This window comes from Eschrichtius robustus, chromosome 7 (genome assembly GCF_028021215.1).
Source record: "Eschrichtius robustus isolate mEscRob2 chromosome 7, mEscRob2.pri, whole genome shotgun sequence".
In the NCBI taxonomy this organism is placed as follows: domain Eukaryota; kingdom Metazoa; phylum Chordata; class Mammalia; order Artiodactyla; family Eschrichtiidae; genus Eschrichtius; species Eschrichtius robustus.
In genome coordinates this window covers 134,358,799-134,373,717 of record NC_090830.1, presented here as the reverse complement: position 1 = coordinate 134,373,717, position 14,919 = coordinate 134,358,799, and the positions used below count along the sequence as shown (strand labels likewise).

The window sequence follows — 14,919 nt, the reverse complement described above, 5'->3', positions numbered from 1 at the left end:
CCCTGTGCCTTCAGTTCACCCGGGAGACCCTGCTTTAGATGGTCAGACTGCTTTAGACTCTGTTCTAAACCCCCTCATCTTTCCTAGAACAAAATCTTGGAAGGCGCTCCACGGGGCAGCTGCAATGTGAAGATTGCAGAGAAGAGCCAGGGGATGTGGGTTCTAAATGTCTCCATCGACGACTCTGCTATTGAACTCACCGACTTTACATGATCGTGTTTCCTGCCCCTCCCTTCCGCATGCTTTTTCATTACTTTGAACGGGGTGCCCTGGCAGCGCTGGGAGGGTCACAGGAAGGTGCACTGAACGGTTCTGAGCTGCACAAATTGAAGGGATTAGGATTATCTCAGACTCCCTAATCCACCTGCACAAAAGCAGCGGGTAAGATCTCTCCAAACCATATAGGAGTCTGGGTTTGGTACTTTCCTCCACTGTATTATGTAACGTAACCAAGCATCCAATAGCAACAAGCTCTGTATCTGTGTAGACACCTCCAGCCACCCAGCCAGCAGCACCACTGAGTAGGCACCAAACAAGGGGTGGAAATTGGACGCTGTCTAAAGAGAACCGGAAAGTGAGAGCCCAGTCCTAAACGACGGTCATGTACTTAGAAATGTCAGGTAGGTACCCAAAATGCATGTAAATAAGGACGTTTTCATCACACGACGGCTGCACAGGAACATGTTTCCCGTGATGGAGTGAAGCAGCGTTACCAGCACAGCACTTCTCAGAAAGAGATAACTTTTAAGCAGGGTCTCAGGAGAAGCCCACCTTCAAGGTCCAAATATTCTAGAATCTTCACCCGCTTCTTTATTTTTTTTAAATAATTTTATTTATTTATTTATTATTTATTTTTGGCTGTGTTGGGTCTTCATTGCTGCGTGCAGGCTTTCTCTAGTTACGGCGAGCAGGGGCTACTCTTTGTTGCGGTGCGCGGGTTTCTCATTGCGGTGGCTTCTCTTGTTGCCAAGCACAGGCTCTAGGCGTGCGGGCTCAGTAGTTGTGGCACACGGGCTCAGTAGTTGCGGCTCGCGGGCTCTAGAGCGCAGGCTCAGTAGTTGTGGCGCACAGGCTTAGTTGCTCCGCGGCATGTGGGACCTTCCTGGACCAGGGATTGAACCCATGTCCTCTGCATTGGCAGGCGGATTCTTAATCACTGCGCCACCAGGGAAGTCCCTTCACCCACTTCTTAAGGTGTCTCTCCATCGCGCAGTGGCTTAAGCCAACGATTTGGGAGGTGATGACACCGCCCTGCCTCTTCGTCATCTCCCACATTGGAGCCACCACCGCAGTCCGTAAATTATACCGGCAAGTCTCTTCCTCCTTCTCAAAACTCATCACCAATACTGGAGCCCAATGTCTCAACCAGGGGCAATTGTGCCCCCACCTCAACCCCAGGAGACATTGAGCAATATCTGGACACATAATTGGTTGTCACGCTAGGGAATGCATCTAGCGTGTAGAGGCCACGGATTCTGCTAAACATCTGTAGTGCACAAGACAGCCCCACAACCAAGAAGGATGGGCCCAAATGTCAATAGTGCTAAAGGAAAGAAGCCCGCTCTAGCCCCAGCCCCATGGTCTCTTACCTGGACTTCATGACAGCCTCTCACCCCACCGTGTCCTCTCTTAACTGCTCCAGCCCATTCTGCAGACAGCAGCCAGATGACCCTTTGAGAAGCCAAGTCTGACCTGACCACACCCGTTCTGGTGGCGCCCACGGACCCTGAGCAGGACCACAGCGCTCTGCCCCAAGCGCCTCCCCCGCCTCTCCATCCTCTCCCCCCAACCCTCGCTGGCTCACTGCCCACCCCGTCCAGCCACAGCCACTGATCTTACGGCCAGTCCTTGAAAGCAGCAAATACCGTCCTGTCTACTGGCCTCTACCTGGAACTTCCCCCACCTCATGCTTTCTTCACCCAACTCCTCCTTGAAACCTTCCTTGAACCCCCCAACTCTTCCCCATCCCCTGATACCCCTGGTCATCCTATCACTTACTTTCCTCAAAAGGACCTTTTACAATCTAAAATTAGAGATTTATGTCTATGGTTTGCTTAAAATCGTACAACTATACATGTGTGTGGGTATGGTGATTTGATTAATATCTGTCTCGCTGACTTAAATGTAATCACCATGAGAACAGAGCCCACAGCTGTATTATATGTGTGTGCCCAGCGCCTGGCACAGTGCCTGGCACACAGAATGAACATAGTAGTAAACGAATTTTTAAAACAAATGAGCCAATAAATGAACAATGAGGGGCTAGGCATAAAGCCATCCATGAGACCTGCTCAGTTTCACAGAGCACTGAATAAATCCTGACTGTGATGGAGGAAGGAGAAAAGGGCTGGGGGGCACCTTGCCTGGTGGAAGAGGTGGGCAGAGGCTTGGATAAGGAAGGGGAGCTGGGGGAGAGACCTCTGAAGGCCAAGGTCAGGGGCCAGGAGAAGGCAATCCCTCCAGGTGCCTGAGCTCTGAAGCCACGAATTGAAAGAGTGTTTTTCCACTAGAAAGCATCACCGCAGGGGGCAGGACAGGCAAGGTGGCAAGGACAGGCCTGAAATCCTGCAGTCCCAAATTAAAGCCTTGTCCTCCAACACAGGCAGGCACATGAGGGTAAAGAACATGGAGGAAACCCACCACAAAATTAAAGGAAAGATCAATGCCACCAACTACTTCTCAATGAAATCATTCACTGCAGGCTTAAAATGCTAAAAGCAAAAATCCTAGTACTCAACAATGGAGAAATTAATGATGAAAAATCATTTGATTAAGCAAACGAACGCACATCAATACAGGCACGTGCTCTGAACTGCCACAGAGCCGTTACAACTACAACTACTCATTCATGTGGAAAGGCACTCATGATATAACGATAAAAAGGGAGTAAAGCGAACCTCATCTAGGTTGTAACTATAAAAATCCTCACGCACGTGCACCATAACTTAGGTAGAAAACCAACACAAACGGTTGGTTTGCTGAAGGACAGTGGAGAATAGAAATGATTTTGCTTTCCGCTAAGGCTGCATTTCTGCTGCCGCTGCAAAGTCCTGTCCACTACAAATGGGGGCAGGGAGGTGGTCAGGAAACAAGTGTCTCCATCCAGACAGCTCCAGACAAAGTCTGCCCACATGGGTGGTATCTCAAGTGTCCTGGGGCTACAGCCGAGAAGACTGTGCAACTCCCCTGCAAGGAACTCTGGCCAGAAGAGAGATTCCAGAAATTCAACACTGGGCGAATGCTCTCCACATTATACATTGGGGGAAGCTGGAAGCCCCAGTGTTGGGTGAGTTCAAATTGGAAGCATTTTGAGCCAAAGGTTTACCGAGCAAATGACCTAGAATGTTTTCTTCAACTTTTTTTTTTTTGGCTGCTGCTTCTTTTTTGATGCGAGTCATGACTTCACTTGCAAATGTCTTATCATCTACGCATAAGGAAAACTTGTGAAATCAGAATAGTCCAGAACATCGGGCAGCGGAGGGCTGGTGGCGCAGGTGAAGCCAGCCCCGAGGGGAACACCTGCACCTGCCTGGACTCCCACGCCCCCCACCCTCCAGGGCAGCCAGGACACTCACTGCGCAGGTGAGATCCAACCACACCCACCTCAGTGTGTGCCCAGGGACCAACGTCAGCTGCACTCACTGGGTGATGATTGGAAATGAAAACCCTCGGCCCCCTCCCTGGAATTACCGAGGGGGAATCTGCATTTTCACAAGACCCCCATGTGATGTATGTGCACACACTGAGGGCTGAGAAGCGCAGGTCTCCAGCTCCTCTGGGGTCCAGATGGCTACGGGAACGTGGGCCAGGGTCACCTTCCTCTCCAGCTGTTCATCAACCACTGGCCAGGGTGCCATTGGCATCCATGATGATTCTACATTGACCTCTATTGTAGGTTCAATTTTATCCCAGAAAAAGCTATATTCAGATCCTAACCCCTGGTACCTGTGAATGTGACCTTACTTGGAACTAGGATCTTAGCAGATGCCATCGAGTTAATGTAAGGTCACACTGGAGCAGAGTGGGCCCGAAATTCAATGTGACTGCTGTCCCTATGTGAAGAGGAGACAAAGACACAGACACACATGGGGAACACCGCATGAAGGTGTAGATAGAGATGGGTGTGACCCAACAACAAGCCGGGGCTGCCAAGGACCATGGCACCCAGCAGACACTGGGAGGAGGGCACAGAACAGGTTCTCTTACAGAATGTCGGAATGTTTGTGCCCTGAGCCCTCAATTCATAGGCTGAAACCCAGCCCCACTATGTGATAGATTAGGAGGCAGGATATTGGTATGTGATTAGGATTAGGTGAGGTCAGAAGGGTGGGGTCCTCATAATGTGATTAGTGCCCTTATAAGGGTCACAAGAGAGCTTGCTTTGTGTCTCTGCTATCCACCACATGAGGATGAAAGAAGTCAGCTGTGGGCAATGCAGAGGAAGGCTCTCACCAGAACATTGCCCTGACGGCACCCTGATCTTGCACTTCCAGGCTCCAGAAACGTGAGGAATAAATTTCTGTTGTTTATAAGCCACCCAGTCTATGATATTCTGTGACAGCAGCCCAAACTAAGACAAGCACCCAGAAGGAATAAATTTCTGTTTCAAGCTGCCATGTTTGTGGTATTTAGTTGCAGCAGTCCGAGGAGACTGGTGTCACTTCCAAGCATGGCTTGGTCCCCTCGGCCCCTGGAGACTGGGACCACCCTCTCCTCCCTGTTAGTAGAACTCTCCAGAAGGCCTGGCCCGTTGCTGATTCTCAGTCAAATGTGGCCATTCCCTTCATGGCTGTCTTCTCCTGAGCTGCCAGCCTTCAGCTGCTGAGTATCTTGGTTCAAAAAGTCTTCCCCACAAATGGACACGTGACCTGGAAAGTCACCATCCAAGCCATCTCGGACAAATGATGACAGACTTGCAAGCAAAGCCCTGACTCGCATCTGCGGCATCCTGGATCAATCAACACAATCAACAACCACCAGCCCTCTCCCTCAAAAAAAAGTGAGGAAAGTATTTTATTCTCCCTCCCACCCTCCCTATCCCACCCCTCTAGGTGGTCACAAATCACCGAGCTGATCTCCCTGTGCTATGCAGCTGCTTCTCACTAGCTATCTATTTTACATTTAAGGAAATGAAAACCATGCTTCTTGGAGGGCAAAACTCACCCAACAACTGCATTTACTGTGATTACTGTATAGCTTATTTCCAACACAGTTCTTCCCGGAGAAGGCCAGACAGAAGTGGCACCACCAGGGGTCAGAAAGGCAAGCAACAGGGAAGCTGGCACCCAAGGGGCAGGCCCCTGGAAGGAAGGCAAAGCCTCACGCATCTGTGTGCCCATCTCAGCTCAGGAGCCTCAAATTCAACTAATCTTCACCCCAGTCCAATCCGCATGCTGGTAGGGGAATTCACTGAGCACCAGGGACCTGTGTCTTTACAATGGAAGACACACAGAACACTAATATTATTTCATACTAAACCGAACAAGAGGGTGGAAGAAATAGAAAGAACGGTAAAGAGCAGTGTTTTTCAAATGTGGGTTGAGATACATTCGCTGTTCAGGAAATAAATTTAGTGCCTGTCAACCAGCAATTTTTTTTTTTAGTGAAATACATTAGTTCAGAATAGACTAAAGGATACCAGAATAGAATAGAAAATGCCAGAGTACATCCCATGGAATAAAAGGTTAGAACTTTTTCATGAAAGACTTTTCAGCTTCACACACACACACACAGACACGCCCAACAATTTATTTTTTATTGTGGATCAGGGTCAATGTTTCCCTCAACAGAAAGTTCTAGAAATTTCTAGGGAGGCTATGCCTAGTTCACAGGGTAGTCTTTTCCAGGATCATCCCACAGAGTTGTAAGATTTGTGGAACAGAGTGAAAATGTCAATGCCTGTGTTAATTCTGATAGCAAAACCCCAATTGCCCCAAATCTAGCACTGCAATCCATGAGTGGTGAAGAAACAGAAGCCTCTGTGGCCAATGCAGGGGGCCCATCACCGAGACCCATCCTCCAAGAAGCCTCAGGACCAGCCCCATGGAACCGCCTTTACCTCCCTCTAGACACAGCCAATTTCTGCTGGCATAGCGTCCAAGTTTTTTAATTGCTTTATGCCAAAAACCACAGGACATATCCACTCCGATGAAAAGCTCCACAGGGGACGAAGCTGATGTCTTTACCGCCCTAAAGCATCTGATCCAGAGCTGTTGTCCGTCGATGTGGACAACCACTTTAGGCCCTGTTTCTGAGCCATCGGATCGCTGGTGCCCAGTGACCCTCTCTGGGGGAACTGAATGGAAGGATGTGGCTCTGGAGCCGGGCAATGTGGGCTTAAATTATCCCTCTGCCTGGTCCCATGGCCTTGGGCAAGTTCATTAACAGCTCTAGGTGTCTTCACCTGAAATCAATGACAGTACCTACGGAACGGGATTACTGTAAAGATCACAGAAGACGATAAACATAAAGCACTCGGAACGGCAAGTGATCGATGAATATCAGCCCCTGGAGCTCATGCTTCTTTCTATCAACCTTTGGAATTAATCCTCCGGGTGGCTTCCGAGCATGCAGAGGGGCACTCTACTCGTGTCTCTAAGAATCAAAGGCTAGGAGAGTTGGCTGGATTGACTGTGAAGATCCTGAACGGCAGAACCTGGAACCTGACCCATTTCTCCAAGGCAGCTGGAGAACATCACAGCTTCCTGAGAAAAACAAGTCCATTGCCAGATGTGAGTTTTAGGGAAACGCTGAAATACAGTCAGGGAACAAGAAGGGCAGGTACAGCACTGAGGGTGTAGCGAGTAAAGAGAGGTTCTGCCATAATTTCATCAAGAGTAACTGAGCACCGGACACACAGTGGCTCGTGATAGGCACGGCCCAAGGTGAGCAAAGGAAGAGAAGGCAACGGAACAGGATGATCGCGTCTGGCTTGGAGATGCTGCAGGTGAAGTGCCATTGGGTCATGCGTGGGGGAGAGGCAGACGGTGACCACACAGCGTAGAGCAGAGAACAGGACCAGACGGCGCTGGCCACAGGTACAAGGACCTGCTCAGGGGGAGGGGAGGAGACGGAGAAGTGTGATGGCCAAGAAGTTTCCCCGAAGCACCTGCTGAATGCTGAGAATGTCTGGGGGTGGCTGTAGGCACGTGAAAGGGGCAATCTGATGTGCAGACAGAAGATTCCAGACTGAGAGGAAAGGGTGAGGGATCCATCAGGACCCCAGAGGAAGGGGCAGGTAGGGGAGAACTCCACACAGGTGGAGGGTTAGTTTCCAGTAGTAGAATGGGCTCGTCTTCTTCGGAAGGAAGTGAGAAAGGAAAGGTGATGTTGGACAGGTATTAGAGGATATTTTCAGCACAGCAGACAGACCAGCATCATTTGCTAAAGGTGGAGGGGGTTGGGTAATGAGCCTCAAGCTTGAGAAGCTGCCAGAAATATTGTTAAGATAAATGGAACGAGAAATCTTTTTTTTTAATTTTTATAAAAGATAAAATGGTACGGCTGCTGTGGAAAATGACATGGTAATTCCTCAAAAAATTACACATACAACCCAGCAATTCCACATCTGGTATAGACCCAAAAGAAGTGAAAGCAGGGCTTGAACAGCTAGTTACTTGTAAACTTACTTTCACAGCAGCATCATTCACAAAGGCCAAAAGGTGTAAAGAACCCAAGAGTCCATCAAAAGGTGCATGAATGACAAAATTTGTTAGATACATGCAATGGAATACAATTCTGTCTCAGCAAGGAAGGAAATTCTGACACCTGCTCCAACATGGATGAACCATGAGGACATTAGGCTAAGTAAAAGAAGCCAGTCACAAAAGGACACGTACGGTATGATTCCACTTATACGAGGAACTTGGAATACTCAAGTTCACAGAGACACACAGCAGCACGGTGGCTGTCAGGGGCTGGGAGGAGGGGAGGAAGGGGAGCTACGGTGTAACAGGTACCGAGTTTCTGTCTGGGGAGATGAGAAGGGTTCCGGAGACGGATGGTGGTGATGGTTTCACATCCACGTGAATGTCTTTCATGTCACAGAACGATACTCTTAAAAGTGGTTAGGGCTTCCCAGGTGGCGCAGTGGTTGAGAATCTGCCTGCCAATGCAGGGGACACGGGTTCGAGCCCTGGTCTGGGAAGATCCCACATGCCGCGGAGCAACTAGGCCCGTGAGCCACAACTACTGAGCCTGCGCGTCTGGAGCCTGTGCTCCGCAACAGGAGAGGCCGCGATAGTGAGAGGCCCGCGCACCGCGATGAAGAGTGGCCCCCGCTTGCCGCAACTAGAGAAAGCCCTAGCACAGACACGAAGACCCAACACAGCCATAAATAAATAAATAAATAAATAAATAAATAAATAAATAAATAAATAAATAAATAAATAAATAAATGTGGTTAAAGTGGTAATTTTTCATGTTATTTACCATATAAAGAATTTTTTTAAGGATTTGGCAGCAGCTCTGAGGTTGGGGGTCATGAACTGAGGGATCCTAAAGCAGCACAATAGTGAGTGTGTCTCTAGAACCACATGGGGGTCCCAGAGCAGGATCTAGAAGAGGAGGAGACCTGAGGCCACCTGGCAGAGCATCGCCCACACATTCACCGTGGTTCCCTCTCCCACGTAACAAAAAACGTACCCAAGTACGCTCCTGCTTAAGTTAAATGACCCTGCTAAAAACTCCAAGTCCAATGGAAGGCAGCGCTGTTGAAAATTCTACTCGGATGCTGTGTTTATCCTGCAGTTAATTATTATCAGAAACTCCTCTCGCCTCTCCCTTCACTGAGGCATAAAATGCTGACTTGAATCCGCAAGGTGGGTGTAAGTGGTTCTTACAAGTCTGAGAAGGGTGGCGGCAGGGTGCTCAGAACGGCCACTCCCACCCCACAAGTCCATCAGGTCACGCTGAACAACACCAGGAAGGCATGGAGCACGCTGACCCCCTACTCACAAATGAGATCATCTCCAAGATCAAAACAGCCAGCAAGGGCCACCCTTGGGAAACAACGTTTAAACCCCTAAGAAATGCCAGTCTTTTTCATGTTTCCTCTACGTGAGATGACTCACAATTGTATTCCCATTTCAACAGAGCAAAACGTAAAACGTTAAAACAACACAAAAACAGGATCCCGTGCTGGGAATTCTTAAATTTCAGAAGTCGAGGAAGCACCTATTGCGCAAGAACAAAATACAAAATTAGCAGCAAGGAGGCAACGTTTCAAGTAAAACTCAGTCATCTGTCTTGCAGATGTAAGGTTTGCATCAATGCACAAACGTCACTGAATTCACCCATGTCTCATGATAAAACACCCACTGAAGGAAGGACTTCCAAGTCTGCAGTTGCTAAATGCCTTGACATCCAGGGAGGTGGGCAGACACAAGTCAAGCCCAATCAAATTTAATAATCTAACAGTACATTTAGAAACCAAAAAGGACTTCTGGGCTCAAAACTTCCTGTCATTTGTATCTATTCTTAGACTCCCTGCGCCTGTTTTTCAGAAATGCCAGAGGATTTCGTAGTACATGTACCAAACACGTGGTTAATTTTAACCTCAAAACAATAAGGCAGCTTTAGGCGATAAGCTGCCAAAATAATTAAGCCAAAACTTGAAAATACACGCCACGCAGCTTTCTCTGTGGATCGCCAGCTCTACATGAAGACTGAGAAATGATACCGAGGATGGCACGGCTCTGCCAGACAGCAAGCTTCACCTCCGAGACGAAAGGGCCATCGTGACTGTTCATGTTTAGTGACACTGCTCCCCTGGTCACAACAACCGTGTGAGCCGTCACACAACCGTGTTGTGGTCACACAACACATCTGAGCACGCGTACATCTCTGTCCCAGACTTAAACGCTGGGAACTCACCTTCCCACAATATTTTTAATAGCCATAAAGATGTTGCCTGGGAAATGATACAGTAAAAGCACATTCAGACAGGAAAGTAAGAATAGAGGCTGCTACAAGGAGCAGCGCAGTGAAAGCTGCAAGTTAATCATTTGGAAGATTGTTGTCCTTTGTAGGAATTAGCACGGGCAGCACACACAAATCGCACGGCTTCTTCTGCACTAAGTCAGCGACACTGAAACTGCCAGACAGGGATGCTGGCGAGTGTGTGGGTCCTGGGCTGCTCCCTGGGCCCTCCCCGCACCCCACCTCCTGGCACCTCCATGCCGGCCTGTCCTGAAGACCACACAGACCCCACCTGAGACGCAGGCATCTTTTCTCCCAAAGGACCACAGGGCAAGAACAGATAATAAGGTGGTGAGAAGAGCAGGACCACGGGAAGGTCGGATCCCTCGCTCGCTCTTCCAGACTCGCTGGAGGGACGAAGATATGTCACTATCAGCATAGCTCAGCCTGAGGTCGGACGGATGCCTGGGGCACCTACAGCCTCAGCCTCCCACACCTGCTCAGATACTGAGAACCTCTCCTTGCCGAGAAGCAAAGAGCAAGGGCAGCATTTGAGAGCACCTACAGAGGAAGCAAAAAGAACCCCACTATAGGGACCACGGTCACAGTCACTGCAAAGCCACTCCTGAACCTTCCGCTCAAGTCCAGGCTTCAAAGGACACGCACTCTGCTTTTCTCGGCCTGCAGGGAGTCCTGCATCTAAAAGCGGGGCCCCGAGTGTGGTCGGCGCTGCCCCGAGGACCTACCTTCACCCGGACGGTCTGGTCCGACACGCCGCCCATCATGTCGCTGATAGATCGGAACAGCTGCACCAAGGACTCCACGAAATCGGCCTCTCCTTTGTTTTCATACAGCCTGCAAAGGAACACACAGATCTGTGGGCCTGGCACACGGCACATCACCACTTTCTGCTCCTGCAGCTACAGACATTAAAGTTGCTGTGAGGGAACATCCTCAGTAACCATGGAACACGGGAGCTGACCTGGATTATAATCTGGACCTCTCAGCTAGGGAGATGTGCCTTCACGCCGAAGAAGCTGATTTTTAATCATTCTATTGATTGCCTTTTGGCTTGTAACATAACACATTCTACAAATCTGAAAAACGCAGAAATGTATAAAAAGGGAGGGAAGGAGGGAGAGGGTAAGGAAGGGAGAGAGGAAGGAAGGATGGAGAAATCCAGCTTTAATTCTACCCCACAGAGATCCCATCATTAATATTTCAGTGCATATCCTGCCAGTGTTTCTTAAACCCATAACGTCACATAATTGACAATCACAAAGACAACTAAGTTTAACATGATCTTAGAACCTTCTGAAAATGACACTATAATAATAAACTCAAAATTACTTGATTTCAGAGTAATGATACGATATACAAATTCTTCCATCATAGAATTGGTGGTTCCGGGAAAACATTCAGAAAGTGGATCATATTCAGTAAATGGATAATAAGGAAGTGGTACATCGGTTACATGTATGCAAATACGTGCTGCTAACTGTAAATAAGTTTCATCTATAAATCATTTATTAGCAGTTACTTCAAGCTGCCATGTTACTAACAAGCAATACATTTGCATTTTAAAATGCTGCAGCGCAGATGTTTTATTAATACAGACTAGTTTTCTGCCTAATTAAAAGTATACCATACCTGAAAACCTGTGTACAATGGAAAATTTTGTAAACTAAGTGATAATTAATTACCCTAGAAGTAATCTTATATTTAAATGATTTCCATTGTAAAGCAACAAATTCTCTCTAAAATGGGAAATTGCAACCTAGTGTATCTGTTTTGTAAAGGGTTTTCGAATATGGGTTTGTATAAACAGTGTACCAAACAATGACAATTATGAAGTCATGAACTTCTGCTTGCAGGTGAAAAGGAGCAAGGTTTGGCAGACTGGTGCAAATACTTGGGGAAGCTTCTAGCATGCACTCATCCATTCTCCCCCCTTCCCCCCCACCCCGCTCCCAGTATATATGCCAATTCCTAAGGCTCCATGGCGCAGGGGACTGAAAACCAAAATGAAAACATCTATAAAGCAGAGTGGAGTGTTTATGTGTCTCCAGAGATAAAGAATACAGTTTGAAAAATGCCAGGGAGAGGGGCTCCAGATAACACAGCAGACTCTCAGTTGAAAACCCTGGGGAACCAGAGGAAAACCATATAAGACTGAGGCTCACAAAGGCTACATACAGCCTCTGTAGTGTAAAGGTTCAGTCTCACTTTCTCTGCCTAGAAAAGAAAAGGATGAATCACCTCTTGAAGAAGATCGCATCATCTGGAACTTTGACAGTTTTATATATTCACAGTCCTGTATTCAAACAAAGTTACTAAACACAGCAAAATACCAGACCACATGGCCAAATCAAAAAAGAGACAACAGAAACAGATCCACAAGTGATCAAGATATTGTAGTTAGCAAGCAGTTACATCCTGTATCAAGAATGTCAAAATAAATGTAAGTATTATATTGTAAAACAAAAAGAAAAAGATGGAAAAAATAGAAAACTGGAAATATGAAAATAGATGAAGAAAACAGAAGGTAAGACAAAAAATTCTAGTAGGGAAATGAATGTATAAAAAAAGATGAAAACTCTGAAACAAAAATATAATATCTAAAATTAAGAATTCAGGGACTTCCCTGGTGGCGCAGTGGTTAAGAATCCGCCTGCTAATGCAGGGGACACGGGTTCAGTCCCTGGTCTGGGAAGATCCCACATGCCACGGAGCAACTAAGCCCGTGCACCACAACTACTGAGCCTGCGCTCTAGAGCCCGAGAGCCACAACTACTGAGCCCACGTGCCACAATTACTGAAGTCCGCGCACCTAGAGCCCATGCTCTGCAACAAGAGAAGCCACCACAATGAGAAGCCCGCGCACCACAACTAAGAGTAGCCCCCACTCGCCACAACTAGAGAAAGCCCATGCACAGCAACAAAGACCCAAAGCAGCCAAAAATAAGTAATTAATTAATTAATTAATTTTTAAAAATTCAAGAAGCTCTCAAAATCCAATGTAGGATAAATAAAAGGCTAACCATTCCTATGTAATCCATAGTAAAACTGCTAATAACCATAGAAAAAGAGAAAAATTGTAAACATAGGTAGAGAAAAAATTTTAAAGACACCTTTACCTTCAAAGATGTAACAATAAGTCTGAAAGCTGACTTCTCACCAGAAATGATGGAAATCAAAAGAGAAAAGAATAACATCTGGAAGAAGAAAATAACTGTCAATCTAGAATTCTATATTAAAAGAAAACATCCTTCAAAAACAAAGATGAAGTCAACGATTTTCATACAAACAAAACCTGCAGCAGACTTATACCCAAAGAAATTCTACATGAAGTTCTTTGCACCGAAGGAAAATTATCCTATAGAGAAACATAAAATTAAAAGAAAGATGGAAAAACAATAATAAATATAAAACATGCTGAATGAATACCAACTATACAAAATAATAATAGTAATGCCTTAAAATATACGTAGACTTGAAACGCATGACAATAATAACATAAAAAAAGAGAGAAAATGGGATAAAAAAAGAAAATTTTGATTGATACAAAAGAAAGCAAAAAAAGCAGGAAAAGGGAAACATAATACAGATGGGTAAAAGAGAAAATTGATAGAAAGACAGTAGATATAAACCTAATATATTGCTTAATTGCATTATATATAAATGAACTAAATACTCAATTAAAAGGATTTTCAGACTGGACGAAATAAAAATACAGCTCTATGTTGTGTTTAAGAGACACACCTTAAATATAAGAACACAGAAAGGCTGAAAGTGAAAGAATGGGAAATGGTATTCCATGCAAATACTAACCAAAAGATAAACGGAACCTTTTCATATTAAGGAGTAAATCCACAAAAAAAGAGATCACAGTTCTAAATCTGCATGCCCCCAATAACACAGCTTCAAAATCTACAAGATACAGTCAATCAGTCTTTCTTATATTTAAAATTCTACCAAGAATTCCTCAAGAATGAAAACTTAATTACTAGTTTCTCTGCTCCAACCAACATGTTTAAAAGACATAAATGGTTAGTATTTTACAGCAAGCACTCTGAAGCACCTTTCTGTAATGAAAGAGAGGTCTCTAGTCTCACCCTCTTGGTTTTGTCAGATAAATCAAGAAGAGTCACTTGTTTGACCCACCTTGAGGTGGGTGAGAGGAAAGAACTCAGAGGAATATTGGTAAATAAACAGACAAAACCTAGTCATCATACCTTGCTCTATCTAAATGTTATAAGTATTCATTAACAAGAAACGACTTGATCTTTGTCTATTAACTACATCCTACCTTTGTGACCCAGTAAATGATAGCAAAAGGACAGAAAACGGGATTAAAAAAAGAACATTTTGATTGGTACAAAAGAAGGCAAAAAAAGCAGAAAAAGGAAACATAATACAAATGGGTAAAAGAGAAAATTAATAGAAAGACAGTAGATATAAACCTAATATATTACTTAATTGCATTATTTATAAATGAACTAAATACTCAACTTTACAACTTACGATCAATGACTAATTATTCAGGAAGCTAACACCAGGTGACACAGAAACACTCAACAAAGCACCAGAAAGACAGAAGAGGAACTCGGCAATAACTAGCTTTAGTGACTGGATTCAGAAGGTCTGGTGCAGGACGCGTCTGTTTTCTGGCTTTCCAGTTAATGTGATCCGCCCACTCGGAAAACACAGACAAACAAAACCAGTGGAGAAGTGCCCCTGGCTGTCAGGAATCTCTTGGTGGGTTCCCCAGGAACCAAATATCTTTGGACCAACTACTGTTCTCATTTCAAAACAAAATGAGCTTTCTAAACAAAACAAAAAGCATGGATTTGCATAGTGAGAAAGAGAGTGGAGTAACAACGATAAGTTTCAATACCTTCTTCTCCAAAGTTTCACCCCTTCCTTCTTTGGAAGGATTACTGTCAATTATCATGGCATTTTACAAAGCTACTACATTATGTGAAAACACAGTACACCAGT

The 14,919-nt window shown here is 45.7% G+C and overlaps 1 protein-coding gene across 2 annotated transcripts in view; it reads right to left on the bottom strand.

Annotated features, from left to right (window-relative positions):
• DOCK1 (dedicator of cytokinesis 1) overlaps window positions 1–14,919 on the bottom strand; it is a 525,198-nt gene that overhangs the window by 386,076 nt on the left and 124,203 nt on the right. For both annotated transcript variants that reach the window (XM_068548757.1, XM_068548758.1), the window contains exon 23: window positions 10,665–10,773. In XM_068548757.1, coding sequence (XP_068404858.1) covers window positions 10,665–10,773 — 109 coding nt within the window. The remainder of the gene's footprint in view (window positions 1–10,664; window positions 10,774–14,919) is intronic.